The sequence below is a fragment of the Primulina huaijiensis genome, chromosome 13, assembly GCF_012295235.1.
Source record: "Primulina huaijiensis isolate GDHJ02 chromosome 13, ASM1229523v2, whole genome shotgun sequence".
Taxonomy (NCBI): domain Eukaryota; kingdom Viridiplantae; phylum Streptophyta; class Magnoliopsida; order Lamiales; family Gesneriaceae; genus Primulina; species Primulina huaijiensis.
The window spans coordinates 14,082,154-14,101,986 of record NC_133318.1 but is presented as its reverse complement, the minus strand read 5'-3'; the positions used below and the strand labels follow the sequence as shown (position 1 = coordinate 14,101,986).

At 34.5% G+C, this 19,833-nt stretch overlaps 2 protein-coding genes across 2 annotated transcripts; one reads left to right on the top strand and one right to left on the bottom strand.

Annotated features, from left to right (window-relative positions):
- The first annotated feature begins 2,452 nt into the window (after nt 1–2,452).
- On the top strand, nt 2,453–8,905 carry LOC140990970 (caltractin-like). The gene is made up of 7 exons (XM_073460863.1): nt 2,453–2,643; nt 3,494–3,611; nt 3,701–3,737; nt 3,836–3,863; nt 4,903–5,055; nt 5,127–5,229; nt 8,622–8,905. The coding sequence occupies exons 1-7, from the start codon at nt 2,641–2,643 to the stop codon at nt 8,684–8,686; spliced, it is 507 nt and encodes a 168-aa protein (XP_073316964.1). The 5' UTR covers nt 2,453–2,640; the 3' UTR covers nt 8,687–8,905.
- A 51-nt stretch (nt 8,906–8,956) lies between these two features.
- On the bottom strand, nt 8,957–10,609 carry LOC140990969 (peroxidase 47-like). Its single transcript, XM_073460862.1, has 3 exons — nt 10,081–10,609; nt 9,830–9,992; nt 8,957–9,476 (listed from the first exon to the last, which is right to left on the bottom strand). The coding sequence occupies exons 1-3, from the start codon at nt 10,531–10,533 to the stop codon at nt 9,079–9,081; spliced, it is 1,014 nt and encodes a 337-aa protein (XP_073316963.1). The 5' UTR covers nt 10,534–10,609; the 3' UTR covers nt 8,957–9,078.
- Between the last annotated feature and the right edge of the window lie 9,224 nt (nt 10,610–19,833).

Below are 19,833 nucleotides of genomic sequence, written 5' to 3'. Positions count from 1 at the left end.
GGCTAGGTTGGTTAGGGTTTAGGAGGGTCTGTGAATGGTCTTGTCCATGATGGCTTGGTGGTGGCTCGAGGGATTTGAGCTGTGGCTCAATATGGGTAGGCTAGGGTTCGAATTTTGGCTTGGTGAAGGGAAGGGCTTGAACCCTGGTTCACGGGAGTTGATTCATGGTTCACGGGGGTAGTTTAGGTATGAAAAGGCTATGATTAATGTTTGGGATTAAAATATTTACGTTTGAATTAATTTAGAAATTAAACGCTTCATAGTTTAGTAATTAAGGAATTAAATTAAAAAGTCCGAGTTTACATTAAATAAAAATATTAGAAGTCAAATTTAAGCGTAAATAATTATTTGGGATAATCTCGAGTCAAAAAAAATGAGAAAAAGTCAAAATCGAGAATTTTAGAGTCCAAGGTAAAATGGTCATTTTACGTTTTGGGTAGTACAAAAAGGCTTGTCAGTGTCTCGAAGAATCATAACACATTCTAAATGATATTTTAAAACGTTTACTATGAAAATATGAGATTTTATGATTTATGATAAAGCTGTGTAATTTTTAATGTTAAAGTACTATTTTTCGAATGTGAAAAGGACAAAATATTTTATGATAAAAAAGAAAAGGAAAAAGATTTTGAAAGATGTGAATTGACTGTGACAAAAAAGATATGATATATGATTTTTGGGAATATTGTGAGGGAGAAGTCCTCAGAGAGAGCCCAACGATCGTATTTTTATTTTAAGTCGGTGCCTAATGCCCTTCCCAATGCACAATGATGAGCTAAGACTGATCAGTCGACCAGAGGATATAGCTAGTCACTTTCAAGGATCAAACTTCACTCAAAACAATAAATGATGGAAAGCTTTATAATGTAACGATTTATGATTAAAATATGCTTACAAATTTATGCTAGTATTTAGTATAAAAGTATGAATTTAATGCAAGTGATTGTATATGTATTATTTGTTACACATGTTTAGAACGTGCTGAGTCATTAGACTCACTAGGTTTGAATGTTGCAGGTGAGGATGAGATGGAGGAAGGCGCTGACGCTTGAGTGGATCGAGTCCGGCAGTACACTCCCGAATGACATTATTTTCCGCATTAGCTTTATAGTTAAAGTTTTAAAGATTTTGTTAATGATTTAATTAGGGATTTCATGCTTTAGTTTGAGGTTAGTTTGATCTTGTTAAATGTCTATGTAGGGTTTTTGGTTAATTAACGAGTTAGGGATTTTTATACACTTGAGATTTCAAATGTTAAATTATTTTGGACGACGGAAATGTTAAGTTATTTTAAATTTCAAGTTTCGATTTTTACATAAAAAAAAATTTAGTAGGATTTTAAAGTTAAAAAGTATTGGATGTTTCAAGTAGCATCTCCCCATGATCCAATAGGTATCACTGACAGTGCATGCAAAAACCTTTAGTTATGATTAGCGTACAGTATGGGCCCTTCAACACATATACCTCGATCGAATCTGCAACCATTGATATATCGAGAGTTGCTTGTGAATTCGATGATGATGTGATTTATCTTTGAGTAACAGTGTCATGGTATGCGCAACTGAGGAAACAACTTTCCAAACTGCACATGTCTTACTCTGGCCAGAGATTCCTTGTACTATTAACTCATCAGACCACATAGGATATCTTTACCCGTAGGCAAACAGTGAATCCCCGACTATAATGCATTTGCTCTTACGTATTTCGAAACTACACCCAACTTCGCCACCTGATGACCCTCAATGGAGTCGGTAAACGGATCAAAGTGCATGCTAGTACGCATAGCTCCTACATTGTCCCAGGTCAAAGGACTAATGGTGTACAATCATAACCGCAGACTATTTCACTTGACAAATGAGAACCACTTGGACAGTTCGAGGGAGAGTTGTTCAGTGCATCATCATATGATCAACCATATGTGTGAATGAACATCTCCATGCACTTGTCAATGAACATGGCGTTTACATCACAATTGCTAGTCTCGAGCTCAAGCGATCTTTATCCTTGTTTTAGGTGGCTGATTCGACTAGGAACTTGTTAAGAGTATACGGTACACTTCCTACTCAGTTTCAAGATCTTACTTTGCGAGGCAAACCTCATGGTACCAATTGTATATTGAAGGACTTTATCTATGCAACTTGCATGAGTATATAGATAAAATATAATGCCACAATCCAATGAAATCGTAAAATATTATTAAAATAAAGATTGTTTTACATTAGAGTCAATAAAAGGCGAAACATAAGTTAGCTTGTCGGATACATACTCTAACAGAATCGGCGCTGAAAGTGCAGAAATCCATGAACGAAGATGATGTTGAAGGTGGAGGGAAAATGGAGGAAATGGTTAAGAGATGGTTAATACAAGAAATTTTAAATCTTAAGCCTTTTAGTTGCAAATAAATATTGGACAGTAGGGAGCTTGTTGTATTTAAGTCAGACAAGAGGACTGATTTGTAAGTTGAAACTTCGGGCAGATATTTTAGGTTAATTTACGTTATTTTGGTGATGGGCTTCCAAATTCAACCCTGAAATCCGTCGGCCAACAGCCATCCAGCCGATCCCCATCTCTCGATCAACTCTCGTCGCTCCTCGTTCATCTCTCTTCGCTCGTCGGTCGTTCATCCCTTGTTCATCGTTCATGGTAAGGTCATGGTTAACATTTCTTGATAACAGTGACACCCCTTCGATTGATTTTCATCTGTTTGTAACCATTTTGTGATGTTCTTATTCTGAACTCACATAAACTCTTGTGCTTTTACTGGTAAACAATGACTGATCTTCAGGCTAAGGGCGAGTTTTTTGATAATTTGCACGGTTCTGCTGCTGAACTTTAATGGAAAACTTTGCGTTGATTAGATCATATGCTGGCGTGATGTTGAATCTTGATGTCGTTGGGTTTTGTATGTTGCCTTCTCTTTATTCAGTTCAGATCTTCTTGAATCGATGAATTCTTACTTACAGTGTGGATGAAATCTCATTTCTGTAGATTTAATAGGTAGTCTTGTGCTTGAATGGTCGTATTATATCATCTCTTCACTAAAGTTTGTTAGGTCTTTGTATATCCATCATAAGTTACGTGTTTTAAAATCCATTTCGTCCCTTCAATCAATAGTCTTGTGCTTGAAGTGGCACATTCTCTCTTTTAAAAAATTGGTTTGCTTCGGTTATTCTAAATTTAGTTCGGTCGGTAACCAAACTGACTGAATAATTTGTGATAACAAACAATGAAAAACACTAACTAAAGAAACTTAAAGCCATTGATCTCTATTGAAGTATACTTTTCTTTGAGTTGATTCCATGATGTTATACCACTATCCTTCCATTTTGCTATTGTTACTTTATATTTATCGACTTTCAAGTTTCATTGAACTGGAATCATCACAGGTGCAGCGCACTTTCTCTCCTCCCTCTCCTTTACCTCCCTTCACTCTCTATTTTTCTGTAATTGCTTTTGTATTTATGAACAATACTTGTTATAACCTTTCTTGCAGGCAACACTTTATAGAGGAATGTCTAGGAAAGATAAACCTAGGCGCCATCATGGGTTGAATCAACAGAAAAGGCAGGAGATAAAGGAAGCTTTTGAACTTTTTGACACTGATGGCTCTGGTATTTAAGTAACTATATAACAGAGTTACTAAATGTATATTATCATCCTTCCTGAACTGAGTATTGTTAATAATAAATACATTTTACAGGAACTATTGATGCCAAAGAGTTGAATGTTGCTATGAGGTTTCTGTGTTTTGTCAAAAACTCAAGAAAAATTTGAAAATCCTGGCATGTGGAAGTGAAATCTACTAATCTAGTATCTTTTTTGGTTTTTTCTACAGGGCTCTTGGTTTTGAAATGTCGGAAGAGGTAATGGACAAGATGATAATCTAGCAGATATCCTTTTTAATGTGTTACCACTAGAAACTAGAGATTAATTTCTTTTTTGTCCTCGTGGTAATGCATGTCTATTAATTTGCCTGACTCATAAAAAACTGCTGCAGCCTTCTGATTTCCTGTAATTTTCACATATGCAAACTCTAGGGATTAGAAGTTGGAAAGGCTTTCAATTTAAGCCTACATTTACCATGATCTTTAACCCATAAAATTCCAGTAGTCTGGAAATGTTTTGAGTTCTTTGTTGTGCTAATATGTTAGTTTTTTACCGGCTGAGATAACTGAAAGGAGTTGCTATTTGGTCTATTACTTGTTTACCATATAATTGTAAAATATTCTTAATTGGTTAGTTGCACAAAACTGGTTGATGATTATGCCTATGAACTCTAGAAGCAACTTATAAGTTTCCTGGCATTTGCTTTTGGATTTCTTTAAAGATTTTGATCTCGAGAAATTTTAGCAGACTTTCAAGTCAATGGAATTCTTGCATATTTGTTTGCAGATGGATGTTTGTGTGCATTCATACACATTAATAATTTATAGGGACTCCTGCAAAAACTCAATAGAAAGATTATATGGCTGGTTTGTTTTCAGGAAGTCTTCATTTTAGTATGGATATTTGCTGCCATCACTACATAGTTAGTAGAATATATGTCGCCATTTTCCAGAATATTGTCCCTTAGATGCTACTTAGTTAAGCATAACATCCGGCATAATGTCGCCACAAGGAAAAATAAGTTGGAGCACTAGATACCCGAGTGACTAGTCTATATTTGGTTCAGAAATTTTTTTTATCAAGTTCAGACATTTTATAGTTTCTTTAATGTTTATAATGTCAATGTGAAGTTTTTCTTTAAAAAATATTCCCAAAGAAATGTGCACTTGCAAAGTTTTCTTCGAAATTTCTGTGTGTTCTAAATTTACAATTTAGTTCTTTCAAATATTAAATGCTATTTGTCAATAGTTTTTAAAGAATAAATTCCATATAGTTTAAAGACTAGGGTGTCCGCAGGAAATTAATGGAATGATAGCTGAAGTAGACAAGGATGGCAGTGGCGCGATAGACTTCGATGAATTCTGTCACATGATGACAGCAAAATTTGGAGAAAGGGACACCAAAGAAGAGCTCATGAAGGCTTTTAATATAATTGACCAAGATAAAAATGTGAGCTGCTGTTTTTGTACATTATATGATATCTTCATGTTATAACTGCGTTCTTCATCATGTAAATGCAGGGAAAAATTTCTTTTGCTGATATCCAGCGCATAGGGAAGGAGTTGGGTGAAAATTTTACTGAGAAAGAGATTCAGGACATGATTGATGAAGCAGATAGAGACCGTAAGTTTGCTCGATCTCCACTTCTGGTGCATAATTTGTCATGCATGTTCAATTTTACTTTTTTGAAATAAACATTTTTTGAGTTTTAACACAATTTTGAAACATGTATGCCTTTTGAAATTACTTTAGGGATATTTATTCTACAGTACCGTTACTTTCATTTGAAATCCTGAAAATTGCAGCCAAAGAGCCTCTGTTGATTTGTCTAATCTGTAGTCTGTACGTGTCCTTGGTCAAAGCTTTTTAACATGGAGAGATGTTGCGACCCCAATTTTTTCGACAAAAAGATTGAGATGAAGTATAATTTTGGACGCAGAAATGTAAGTTAAACCCAGAGTATCAACTCTGTAAAATAACTGTTGCTCTCCTCTGGCCATGCAAGTAACAAAACTTTCAAGGAAAATAACAGAATGAATTTAACAACCCTCCCTTTTGTCACGCATTATTCCCCTCTCCCCCCACATCTAGATTGTTCCAAGGCCTTGGGAACTCTTGGTTAGGCCTATGTCTAGGGCCCAATAAAATATTGGAAAACGTAACTATACCAGCCTCTTGAAATTAGCCCTTGTCCTCAAGGCTGAGAGACATGGAACTTGATCTTCTTTGAATTCCGCATCCTTCCAACCAACAACAAAATGACCATCTCAAAACCGAGGTTGCAGTACTCATTTCCAAAATAGTGGAAATCAAGAGGATACTCTTCAGCCCGTGCTTTAGTTATCATAAGTATGTTGACTCTTTTGTTAAAAACCTGCAATTTCAAGGCAAAATCAAGATCCCTTTTCTTTCACAGTAAAATACAGTTGCTATATGAATCCCAAAATTTTACTCTCTCTTTGGTTACATATTCTACATCAACAAGAATTAGGTCCTTTGTTCATACTGCACTCACAAGAAGCCTTAGCAGTTTAACTTCGTCATCTTCCCCTTTGAGTGAATCCCAAAATTTTACTCTCTCTTTGGTTACATATTCTACATCAACAAGAATTAGGTCCTTTGTTCATACTGCACTCACAAGAAGCCTTAGCAGTTTAACTTCGTCATCTTCCCCTTTGAGTGAATCCCAAAATTTTACTCTCTCTTTGGTTACATATTCTACATCAACAAGAATTAGGTCCTTTGTTCATACTGCACTCACAAGAAGCCTTAGCAGTTTAACTTCGTCATCTTCCCCTTTGAGTATTTGTTCCCATTTCATCAATTTGCACCTTGTTAACTCTGAGGACCATACTCACAATGATTAAAGGGGATTAACCTTTTTCATCTTCCCCAGCTGGATGTAATCATGTAATTATTGAACCACTTAAATTTAAAATTATATTTTGATGAACATAATTCATCAGGATCAATTTTATCTCCAGTTCCAACATAGAATACAAAACAGAGAAACTGCCAATTTTTGAGACCCGTAAGAATTTTCTTAGGATCCATCAATCACTATATCTGGAAAAGTAATTCCAAGTCCCTGCAAATAGCTTGTAAGCATAGTCGATGGAGCACGATAATGATGTGCCTTCACCACTGTTCGGCTGCTGTTAGCAGTTCTTCAAGTTCCATATCAGAACTGATTTCTTTGCCTCCGTGCCTCAAATTGCGTGTTTGCCCTTTCCCTCCCTAAATCCGGCAGGTTGAACCACTTGTTTCAACGCCGATCTCATCAACAAAAAGATAGAGATCAAATATAATTTTGACTGCTGAAATGTAAGTTTATATATGACATAAAATTTAAAACCCATATTATCAACTCCGCAAAAGAGCTCTTACACCCTTAGCAATGCTAGTAACAAAACTCATAAGGAAAATAATACAATGAATGTAACATCCCCTTCATATTTTATTCCAATCAGCCCCACATTTATATTTTTCCATCGCCTTGGGAACTCTTGGGCCTATGTCCTTTATGTTAGTGCCGAATAATATGTTGGAGCACGTAACTGGAGATGAGTGTCAAGTCTTAAATGCATTACACATGTTGATCTAGAAACATAATGGATTGCCGATTGTGCTATTGATTTTAAAGTTGACTAGACATGGATAGCGAAGTTGTGAGCTATTTCAAGTTAGGTTGCATCATAGCTATTAAGGCAAGGCTCCAAAAGGCTTTTGAAGTCCAGGGCCTTTCAGACGTGTGGTGTATTGAAGGGGAAAACGAATGATGTGTACCTGATCAAATTCAAACATAAGGCATGTAAAAGGAAATAATAATTAGCTACAAACTATTATTTATAAATCCCAAGTTAAGAATTTAAGCCACCAAAATACGATTATCAGCGATTAATATTTGCTTTAACATAAAATATAACCAACAAAATTGCAAATAAGTGTAATAAAATGATAATAAACTAATCACTTTCAATAGATGTGACAGTTTGAAATTTAGATTAAAAGATTTGCAAAAAAAAAAAGGAAAAAAAATGTAAAAAAGAGCAATAACCAGCCCCAAAAGGCCTGAGAAGATACAAAAAGAACTCTTCCAAATTACTGGATGTTGACTGTCGCCGAAGTCGTCGGAAGATGGGTTTTGGGTTTTGGGGTGGGGGGTAATTGAGTATGGGCTGCTATGGGAAGGAGTTAAGTTATTTGTTCAAGGCACATTTTGTGCTTGACCGACATGCTCTTCGATATTAGCGTGACTTTCACGAACTGGGCAGCGTCGATGATTTTTTGAACGTCAATTATATTTCATTTCCGTAACTGCTACAAATAGGGTCTCAGGATTTCTGGTTTAAACTTTTTAAATAAAATGTATGGTTGAAAATTACATTCTTAATCATGTAAATCTTTTAAGCTGGTGCTCGAAATCAAACAAATGAGTGAAGATCAATAGAGATACCACCTATGCTCTTTTTGACAACCTCGAGGAAGCTAATTCTCAAATAATGAAATAACAGAACTAGACCCATCGTGTGTTTCAAAATTGTTCCAAAGTTAAGCTTTAGTTTTGAATATAAACTTGATCTGCTCATTTGCTTTGTATTTCCTTGCATCTGTGGATAATTCGGAATTTGTATTACTTGGTTGTACGATTGGGGTGATATGGTAATGCTGAACGTATTATACTATTTTGGTAAAAGCATTGCTGTTGATTTCATCATTTTTTTGTCTCTCTTTTCACACAAACAAATACATGGCTCGTGTGCACGATTGCGCAAAGTTATACATGTACACAGATATTTCTCCAAAAGCTGCCTGAAAAATGAATGGAAATTAGAAAAAATGGAGATTTTGTTTTCTGCATGAACGCTTCCTCTTTGGTCTTAGTCGAGACTTCTTATAGTTCATAATTTTAGTTTATATCATTTCTTAGTTGATAATTTGTGCGAATGATATTCTAAACGTTGATGGCTTTCTTTTCAATTCCCCTTACGGGTATATTCCTTCAACTTATGCAGGTGATGGTGAAGTTAGTGCAGAGGAGTTTATGAGGATGATGAGGAGAACTTCTTATGGGTACTAGGAGAGGTTAATATTATGGTTACTGTTGCTGCTTTGTTTGCTGTAAAAATATAGGCTCTACACTTATATTCGTAATGCCAACGCTGAGGCAAGAGATAATATTGAGTGTTGTGTTTGTTAATTTAAAATAATCGACCTGGAGAGATCTATTATGTATATGACTTGGTAATATTAAAATTTCTTCCCCTGGTGTAATGAAACAATTAAGTATTTCTTTAAATACGAGTTTTTGTGGTGATATAGATAAATCATTTGACGTTATAACTGATGATTGCTGGAGAATTATATAGCAAGAAGCTGAATTATTTTAAGAATAGATGAGAAACACAGAGAGCAAGCAGTAAAACGTACAGATGATCCTATGCATGTTTACCTATGACACGGAAGAATCAGTTAATTTATCTTGCGACAATTATGCCTAACCTCCCCCTCAGAACCTTCTTTAACATCAAGAAGTCCCATTTTTATGACTGCCCTCAGGAAGTCGAAGAAGAACATGGCTTGGTTCATGGCGTATCCGTTCACTATACCTTGAGTTCTTTCGCTTACGAACAATGTCTGGTCAGAGAAGAGTACTCCAGCTTTCCTTTGCAAGGCTTTGAAGTAATCATTGTCAAAAGTATTTCTTGTCGAATCCAAGGTTTGCTCTGCGTTACCACCTGCGCTGCATGTTTTTGAAAGTGCCCTTGCAAACTGTTTGTCCAAACTGGGATCCGAATCATGAGTGGAGTCGAAGTTGCTCAATCGACTCTTGAATGATGAACATTTTGCCATTCCCAGTGTGTGTGCCCCTGCCAGATCAGTTGCTTATAGATGATGATTCATGTTTGACATTGTGAGTACTAATATTATTCATTGGGTTTTAGATGATGATTCATATTTTGGACAATTTTATTAACTTTTTTTTTTTTTACAATATGAAATTAAATGTTTATTGTAAACAAAGTGTTATTTTTATATTTTAAATTTAGTAAGATATAACTAATATTGAAATGTAGGATAATTATGGTTGCAAACCAAGGTTTCATTCGAATGAATTTTTTAATAATATTTTTATTAGAAAATTATGTAAAATAAAAATCGAAAACAAGTAAAACTAAAAATTTTATATTTATATATACGCGCAAAAAAAAAAAAAAAAAACCTGACAAAGCCACCATTTCTTGAGCAGTGAAGCCACGCTGGCTGAACATCCTTATTAGCTCCGAACTGTTTAAGGTAGGAGGAGGCAGGTTGATTGTGTCCATAATTTTTGATCTACTCCCATCTTTTCTTCCTTTTGGTATGTCGTATACTGGACCTCCAGCCTAAACCATAATTATTAGTAATTGATACATAATATATACATTTTATGTTGATGGAATAATCTGTACATAACATGTATTTGTATCTTACAAAGAAAACAGCATCCCTAGCAGCCATTGCAAGAATATCAGCACAAGAAACAACTCCAGGGCACTGATTTTCGAGCTGCTCCTTGGCGTCATCGATGATATCGTATCCCCTCAAGCTTAAATTAGCTGGGGAGTCTTTCTCAGCCACATTATTCTTGGTGGAATCGATGAGTACCGATGCGTCGCATCCCTGAATAAAACAGTCGTGAAAATGCATTCTGAGAAGAGCAGCAGCAAGCGTTGGATCAGATTGCAAAGCATTGTACACAGTGTTCTTTACTATCATCTCAGCCGATGGACATGAAAACATGTAGTAATTCATGCTCAGCCCATCCGCAACTCCATTGATATTCAGACTCCAAAATCCATTGTTATCCTCGCTACTTATCATTATTTGTATCGCGATCAAAATGATCACAGGGTATCGAAAATCAGTACGGGATTTCATATACATACTCGTTTTGAAGTTATAATATCATCAATTAAAATACTGATATGTTGGATTATCTTGTATATATGCATATATATATGTATATATATATATATGATTACTAGTTGCTTACTACCTAGCTAATCAGTGCATGGAGTAAAAGGGGTTATTTATGCAATTATTATGTTGTCTGTGCTATATTATTTTTTAAAAAAACTATAGAGTAACCAATTTTAATTCTTTAAGTTTGTTTAATTTTATATAATATCAATTTCTTCCTCTAAAGATATCATTATATATTTATTTTATGTTTCATACATATGTTAATTAAGCTCTTGATGCGGTTTTTGCTTTCTTTCTTGGAATACCACTAACTTTAAAAGTTTATTATTCATTTTCTGGATAGTAATTCCAATTTACTAAGGATGTTTGATTAGAGCTTGTCACTGTCATATTTTGGTGGATGATAAGGTTGACAAATTAACATGGTATAACAAAGTCGAATTAATTTATCAATCAAGAAACAAAGAATATAATGTACATTTAAATTGACACGCATGATGACATTTTTCATTTTTAAAGGTAACAGATTTTTGAATGCAGTTCGGGCAGGATCGAACGAGAAACAAGAAAAGAAAGACTATTCATCTTTATTGATAAGTTGCGGATTCATAGCCATTTCCAAGAAAACGATATTTTTACCATGGTCAGGACTGGTTTTCAATACCGAAAACTTTCTCGAAAGGTGTGCAAAAGCTTTGAAGAGTGGGTCGCTGCGTACTTCGGATTCTCAAAAGTCTACAATGTTACAAATATCTTACATTGAACGTTAAAACTAATAAATAGTAACTTATAAACCCATAGAAATTATACTACCTATATGGGTAAGCTTTTTGAAATATATGGTTCACATTTTAGATTTTTAACCTAACAAAACTCCATTAATTTAAGCGAAGTGGAAGGCAATAAGTGCAATAAGTCAACAATAAGGAAGTGAGGCACTAACTCAATAGCGGAGCTGGTCTCCATATTAAAAAGAAAAAGGTGTGTCCACCATGCACTAATATACATAATAATATAAGCTGCTTTTCTTGTAGTGGAGAAAACTCGCTTGCCTAATTCTCTGCATGCCTCTACATAATTTACATGCATGCACATTGTTTTAAAATTCAACATCGCTTTAGAAATTTCAATAGAAGTTTTAGGTTTCCAAATGTATAGAATCGAAATTCAATTATAAATTTTTTCTTAAAATTTCCTAGCAATTTTAAAAGTTGTCTTAAATTTCGAAGTTATTTATCCAATTGACTTAACAAAACTGAACTGAAATGACCTATCTCAACCGAAGTATTCAGAAGACATCAGTTAGAACTGATGTAGTCCAGCTGAACTGATTAGTCGACTAGTTTGACTCCTGATCAGTTAGCCACGTCATCAACTGTATTTTGAAATACTCAGCAGACAAACTGACAGTCCATACCAAAGCAGAACAGATGAAACCGAACAATCTGATACATCGTACCTCTTTCAGAATAAAGTCATCTATATGGATTAGAAGACGATTCAACGGATATTAACCATTAAATGCATTCATTGTGAGCGTTGTAATCGAAGACTATTTATAGCTCATTAGTTCAGTTGAAGAAAGATGACAAGACGAAACGAAATACCAACAGAACAACTATCAGTTATATGTGATTTACTCTCAAGTTTATTCATTTTACAAATTCACAATTTATCTCTTAGTCCATAGTTGTATTCATAGCATTCAGGTTACTTACTATGGGCCTAAAACCTTTTTAAACTCATTTAAGAAGCTATTATTGGCCCATTTGTGTATCTTTTTATTAACCTAATCACCACATAACCTAACCCTGACCCTACTTCATTCTCGGCCGCCCCTTTCCCTCACTTCAGCAGCATATTTCGAAGGTTTATTCAGCAGCCAAATGGATAATTCTTCAAAGCTTTCAAGAAAGTTACTCCCCCGTCTCTCTGGTGCTCGTCCTACGCGAAGATATCAAAGTTTTCGAGCGTTTAGACGCAAAGGCACGCCATCAATCTTGTTTTACTCATCATTCACGCTACTTATTGCTGATGTGTGTGTGTTTGCATGAGAAATTATTTAATCCGTCGCTAATTTTTTACGTAAAATAAAAAAACTGTCGCTATTAGCGACGGTTTTTGTTAAAACTTTTGTTATTTTAAAAATTGCGACAGTTTTATACCGTCACTAAATATAGCGACGATTTTAAATATAGCAACAATTTAAGATAACCGTTGTTGTTTGTCAAAAAAACACGCTAATCCACAGCGGTTTTCTAAAACCGTTGTCTTTTGTCCAAAAAAACACGCTATATAAACCGTTGTCTTTGACCCCAAAAAAAACGCTAAAAGACAACGGTTTTTAGAAAATCGTTGTCATAGATACATCAAAGACAACGGTTTTTAAAAAACTGTTGTCTATGAGTTGGTTTTTTAGGCTACGACAACAGTTTTTGTTGAAACCGTTGTTAAAAGAAAAAATATAACGTTTTAATGAAAAATCGTTGTCTTTGATGTGTTGTTGAATTCATATTTTCTTGTAGTGGTAACTCACGTTTTTCTTGATATTGATGCAAGGGGCTGCTATGGTCGTTGGTTAAGGGGCTGTACACGTTGTGAATATGGTGTCAAGGGGCTGGAGACGCTAGGTAGTCGAGGGTCGTGGAAGGCCGAACGCTAGTTACCTTGGTGCAGGTCGTAGGTGATAAACACGTTTGAAGCTCGGATTTGTGATGTTTGTGAGAATCTCGCACGTCCGCGTGCATGGGGCTGTAGGCGTGGGGTTGGTTGGTCCAGGAGGGAGTTCACGGCTTGGTCTTGGTCTTAGGATAGTTGGTTAAGGGCTGGTCACGTTGGTTCGGGCCTAGGATTGAGTTTTGGGAGGTTAAGTGCACTAGGGTTTGAATCTTGAGAAGAGATGAAATTTCCAGAAGCTGGTCGAGGGTTACCGAGGGCTTCGTGTGGTATGAAATTGGGTGTTCGAGGTTTATTTAGGTGTCGTTAAGTCATGGTTTAAGTTTTGGAGAGTTTGGTTGGGGTTTGGGTTGATTCGGGTTAACACCGGGAATACGGTCCAAGTTTTAAAATAAATCGTATAAGTTATGAAACGGGCTCAAGTTTACGTCTAAGAATCGATTATAAATATGTTTTGAGGTTTTTGGTTGACTTCGGCTCGAAATTTTGATGTCCAGAGATAAAATGGTCAATTAGGGTTTCTAGGGGCTAAATGGTCATTTTGCACCCGAGTCGGGTTAACAGTCCTGGCAGCGCTCTGATCACAAATCTACACTTTTTTTTTAATGTATATTCTATCATGATCATGAATTTTATGTTAATATGAAAAATACGTTGCATGCTTGATTTTTAAAAAAATTTATGTATATGCATGATTTTTATAAATGATGAATATGATGACATGTTTTGAAGGATGAGAGTTGGTTGTGACTAATACGAATATGAATACGATGTCATGTAAGGCTAAGGCTCAGTGGATCTGTAATATTGTCGCAGATATCCCCGCAGCCGGGTACCGCAGTTATACGTAGATGGATCCATCGAATAGAGCTGATACGAAAGTCACAACTAATGAACGTAATTCAATAAAATAAAATGAACATGTATATGATGATAGGTTGAGTCATGTTTTGACACGTTATGCCTTATTATGTTTACGTTTATGCTTTTAAGATCATGAAATGTATTTTGATTACAGTACTTTTCACTGTTGCATGTTATGTATATGTACTCGATATAATGTTTATGGTGTGTTGAGTCTTTAGACTCACTAGATGTGAATGATGCATATGAGCATATCGATGAGGAGACTAGAGGCGCCAAAGTCTGAGTAGGCGGGGCTCGATGTGCGCACGTTAATCCGAGAACCTTATTTTTCTGCACATCATGTTTATGAGTTAGGAGAAATCATGGATATTTTCATACTCTGTCATTTTTATATGTTGATGGATGTCAGGAGTTTTGCATGTTGACGTTTTGGTGCATTTTTTTACTGCAACGTTTTAATTGATAGTGGAATATTTTATTGTAAAATGTGTACTTTTCAGTTGTTATCGCATACTTGCATAAAATGTTTATTTCGAAATTTAGTTTTCAAAAAAAAAAAGCTTAGTATACGTTTCAAATCTACTCAGTTGTTGCATTCTTTAAATCTGGACACATTGAAAGATCACACAATGAAAGATTTGAAGAAGCTGAGAAAGGATTGAGCTGCCCTCTTCGAATCAGCCGACAAGATGAAAAGAGAATCAGTTACAATTTCTACACTGCTCTCCTCCCAAGAATTACTCAGCAACCGGATTGATTTTGTTCATACAAGTCTATCTAAGAATATTGACATAGTACAAAATCATCTGGTTGAGGTATATGCACATATCAGTTCAGCATTCCTCCTCTTTTCCAGAGCGATGGGTGTTGAAAAAAAGAGAGAAGAACAAAATACAGCAGCAGTAGAGACAAGCAGCAAGAAAAGAAGTGAACCAGACAAACCAACTGATAAAGGACCAGCTGAGAAAAAGTCTAAAAATAATCTACTGTTCTAAGTCAGTTGTTAGTCTGGAGATTGTCTTTTCTTTTTGAAATGTTTGTACGAATATGTACTTACCTCTTTCACAATCAATAAAATTATTATTCCTGATTATGTACGAATCTGTACATTATTTTATCTACAATCAGTTTGTTATCAATCATCAGTTCAAGAAATCTAGGTTATGTCAAATACCGAAAATGGAGAAATTGTTGGAGTATTATAAGTTTCAGAGTTTGACAAGATAATCCATAAGAGAACTAAAAAACCAAACTGATCCGACAAATCGAGTAATTGTAACTGAATACTTCGCTTGAACTGAACTGGAGAAATCTTTATCAACTGAAGTATTCATAACTGATAGGACATTAGTTAGAATTGATAATGTCCAGCTGAAATGATCGACTGATCAGTTGACTCCTAATAAGTTGGCAACATCATCAGTTGAAGTATCAGCAGACAAACTGATAGATCATACCAAAGCAGAACAGAACAGTCTGAATACCTCGTACTACTGTCAGATAAAGTAACTAGACGACGATTCAACTAATATTAGTCATTTAATACATTCAATATGACCGTTGGGATCAAAGACAATTATTTATAGCTGATCGAATCAGTTTAAGAAGGTTGGTGGATAAAACACACGAACAATCTAAAATCTTCAATCAGTTGCGATACATTTCTCAGATATTTTCTCAGTTTACAGATCGCACACTCAGCTCTAAATTCATTGTATTTATTCGTAGCATCCAGGCTACCAGTTAGAGCGATTCAGTTAATTACTATAAAAGTTTTGATAGACTAAGAGTTTCAGTTTGGCAGTGTGTAAGAGCAACTGACGTGGATTATTACAATCTATTGTAATATATCAAAGTCTTTTAGTAAAAACATATCCTCGTGATAGAAGGGGTGACGTAGGAGCATTTGAAGTCTCCGAACATCCGCAAAAATTTGTGTGTTCATTTCAGTTATTCTTTCAATTTTACATTATATCATTCCTCAGTATTCAATCTATATTTCAGTCTATTTCAACACTATTATCAGTTGACTGATTTATATCGACAAACAAGATTTCAAGATCAGTTTCTCAAAGAATTGATTCATATTTAAAAAAGAAACAAAAATCAAGAGTGTTTATTCAACCTCTCCTTCTGAACACTTCAACTCTCTTAACCGATCCTATCACATCTGATAAAAAATTGTATTAATGTGTGCAAACAACACTAATAAATAAGACCCGGGGAGATGTAGAATGTTTCAAGTGCTCTTTGAATACGCAAGGTTTTTGTTGTTTCAGTAGTCGAAACACTCTGAATCTATTGTCTCTTTATAGATGATTGTTCCGATCCAATGTTAATAAATGTATCTGGTACAAACAATTGTACTATATAGCCGACATTCATGCAAAGAATGTCATGTGTGCTTGAAGTCTATTAAAATATAGTACTTGATCAATAAATTCTGTTGGATATTATCTAGAAATGGAAACCAACAGCTCTTAAAATCTGTATGAAAGAGAATAAAATGAAAAACTTCCGTCATATTTGAGAACATTCCCGATAACATAGAGACATCTGGTTGATTGGCACATAGCTCGGTTGGTCTATCTCAACTGATACAATATATCGGCTTGATTTACACACTGGTTCCATAACCATTAGTCTGCATGGACTTATCCGAGTATTAGATGACTTAAAAGAACCTATATCAATATATCCAATTAAATTTACCCATTCAACAGTTAGATTTTGTTATCATTAAAATTTAAGTTCAAATTTTATTTTTAAAAACGAATAAATTGCTTAAATAATTATAATTTTTAATTTATCACCTTTTCTATAATTTAATCCGTAAACATATATAATATTAATTATCTATCATTATTCCATATACATCCCAAATAGTTTAAGAATGACACATTATTTTAATCAATCTAGTCCAATCTCTTTCAACCCATCCAAGTAATTCAATCTCTTTCAACCCATCCAAGTAACTTATAAATAATTATAATCTCAAGAAATTGGTTTGTGAACAATTACTATACATACTTTATCATAAAAATCAGGTAATCCGTGAAGTTATTAATAGTTTTAATTGCCAACTCCATCATTTAATAACATATTAATATCCGGTTTAATAAAAATTGTGAATATATTCGAATTTTAGTTAAAAAAAATTAAAATAATAATTTTACAAAAACGAAGAAGCAAAATAGCACCATATAAAATAGTAATTGTTGTCAACGTGCAACATTAATTGGTATCGACGTGCATGACGCGTTGTCTATAATAGTAATATTAAAAGTGTATATACAAGTTGTATCAATTGTCTTGAACTAGCTAGTGTATACCCCATAATCAATTGAAAAACTAATATCACGTAGGAGAGTACCGACTCCGACGACGGAGTAAGGACCATTCTCGTGGTGAGAATAAGGTGGTTACCAACTCCGACGACGGAATAAGGACCCTTCTCGTACGTGGTGGGAAGCAATTTTTTTCTAAATAACATTTATTTAGAATATTTGTTTACAATATATTAAATTTAAAAAAGCATTCATTATCAATCAAAATTCAGAAAATAGCAGTATCAATTAAAAATATAATGAGTATTATTGCAAGACAATTAGATATAATTACTCAAAAATTGAGAACTGTTACACGCATATTGAGAACTAGTTAAAATTGGGAATGTGAATTATTTTTTAAAAAATAATAATACATGATTAGTTGACCCATTGATATCTATTGGTGATCATATTAAATGTATTATATATAATCAAATATTTGGCATTCGAAATGAATTTCAATAACGAGTTTTCCAAATTCCAATATGCTTGTGTAGTTTGTGGATCGACTGAGAGAGGAATATAAACCGGCTAAACTGCAACTGATTGTCGTTTGAAAATCTCCTGTTTAAATTGATTGTCAGCTAATTAATCCAATCCATCATCTTCCTAGTCTCTTTCACTATCATGGCACAATGAACGCCAAACAAGAAAATACAAAACAGCGAGTGGTTTGTTCCGCCATCGCCGAGGATGCTGGAGGCTTTGTATCTGAATCTGAGGGAGGAACAAAAGCTGCTTAATGAGGAGATCAAAGAGCTCAAGGTCAAGATCATGGAGTTTCTGAGAAGGAATCTCAAAGATGCCGTTGAAGAGTATGTGAGGAAAGAATTTCCTTTGCTGAAGACCTATGTATGACTGTTGCTCGTAAAGAAGTAGCTGTTGTCGTGGTTTCAGAGAGTTTTTCTGGTTTTTCCTTACGATCATCTGGGGTGGGGTTGAAGGATGCTCTTTCTGTTATTTTTATTTTTCTTTTTTTCCCTTTGTGTGAAGGCCAGTGAAACAATTTAGCCTGAAAAGAATTAATATTATTGAAACGTTTGTGCTGCTAAATATGGAATATGAAGTCTCGGTTCTTGTTATTTGACACCAACGTCAAAACTTTCAGATCTTCAAGTGATGGATTATCAAAGATTGATGAAATTGATATCAATTGGTGAATCAACAACTAAAATCTGGACCAAAAAAGTTGATGTACCTTAGTTTTCTCATTTTTTATTTTCTAACCATCTGGCTACTAAATATATTCATGCAACAAAACTGATGTTACTAATGAATATATATATATCAATGGCATCTCCAATGAAATTTGAACGATCTTCTTCTCCATTCAGCATCCCTTCAAAATACGCATAATATGCTGCAATTTCTTCTTCGTCTATTTTGAAAGACATGCATAGGCTTCTGCTGTAACCTAGAACGCATGCAAGGTGCACATTCTTGCCAACTTGAATATATTCCAATCTGTACTCCTCTCAAAATAATATCATAGAATTTCTTTTGCTTGTTCTTATTTTTTATATCCATAAACTCTCAATGTTGAAACAGTACAAAACTTGTGGATGAATGGATCTTTTTTTGTTTGTAGAGATAACATACTAAATCCAAGAAGAACACATCTTCGTATTCTTCCAAGGGTGTAATCAACATATATGAATTAATGAAGGGGCTAGTCAAAACATGACTGCTACGTACAACTACCCTCTTGTAATTGCAATTACATTATTAATGTAGTGAGCGATAAAATTTGAAATTTAAATATGATAGCATACGGGAAATGATATAATTGTCACATAAAATATTATATTAATTATCTTGACAATCTTAACATTTAATAGAGAAGCCAACAGACAGTACTTTTGATTGAACGGATGTATTTCTGATTGTATAAATAGAGGAGGAGTTGAATTGTAGAAAGCATCGAGCATTCACTGTTAATATTAAGTCTTCAAAATCCTTCATATACTTGAACGAAACTGAATTATTTCAACACACCTTAAAAGAAGTTATCTCATCATTTTGTGCTAAATTAATATCATTGCGTATTACATTTGTATAACAGTTTGCACAGTACTATCAATTAATTAGTTGATATACTAGGAGTTTCGGTGTGATAGTGTTTAAAACCAAATTGAATTGAGATCTTGCAAACTACTTGTATTATCCAAAGTCTTCTAGTGCGAACCTTCCTAGAGTAAAAAAAAAGGTGTGTAGGAGCTCCAGTTATTCGAACATCCAAAAACATATTTGTTATTTTTACGCTTCAGTTTGTCCCTTCCCATTCATTCTCTGATTTGTTCTAATATATCAGTCTACTTCTTTCGGTACTTATATGTTAGCAAACAGACATAGGTACTCAAGAATATTAATCATTTTAGTTGCCAACCCA

Bases quoted from the DNA above. Each gene is read 5' to 3' on its own strand.
- LOC140990969 (XM_073460862.1), bottom strand. From the start codon at position 10,533: ATGTATATGAAATCCCGTACTGATTTTCGATACCCTGTGATCATTTTG. The intron at 9,993-10,080 runs GTAAGATACAAA...ATTATGGTTTAG, and splicing joins CTAGGGATGCTGTTTTCTTT to GCTGGAGGTCCAGTATACGA. The intron at 9,477-9,829 runs GTTTTTTTTTTT...CTGATCTGGCAG, and splicing joins AGAAATGGTGGCTTTGTCAG to GGGCACACACACTGGGAATG.
- LOC140990970 (XM_073460863.1), top strand. The intron at 3,612-3,700 runs GTATTTAAGTAA...TACATTTTACAG, and splicing joins TTTTGACACTGATGGCTCTG to GAACTATTGATGCCAAAGAG. The intron at 3,864-4,902 runs GTAATGGACAAG...GGGTGTCCGCAG, and splicing joins GTTTTGAAATGTCGGAAGAG to GAAATTAATGGAATGATAGC.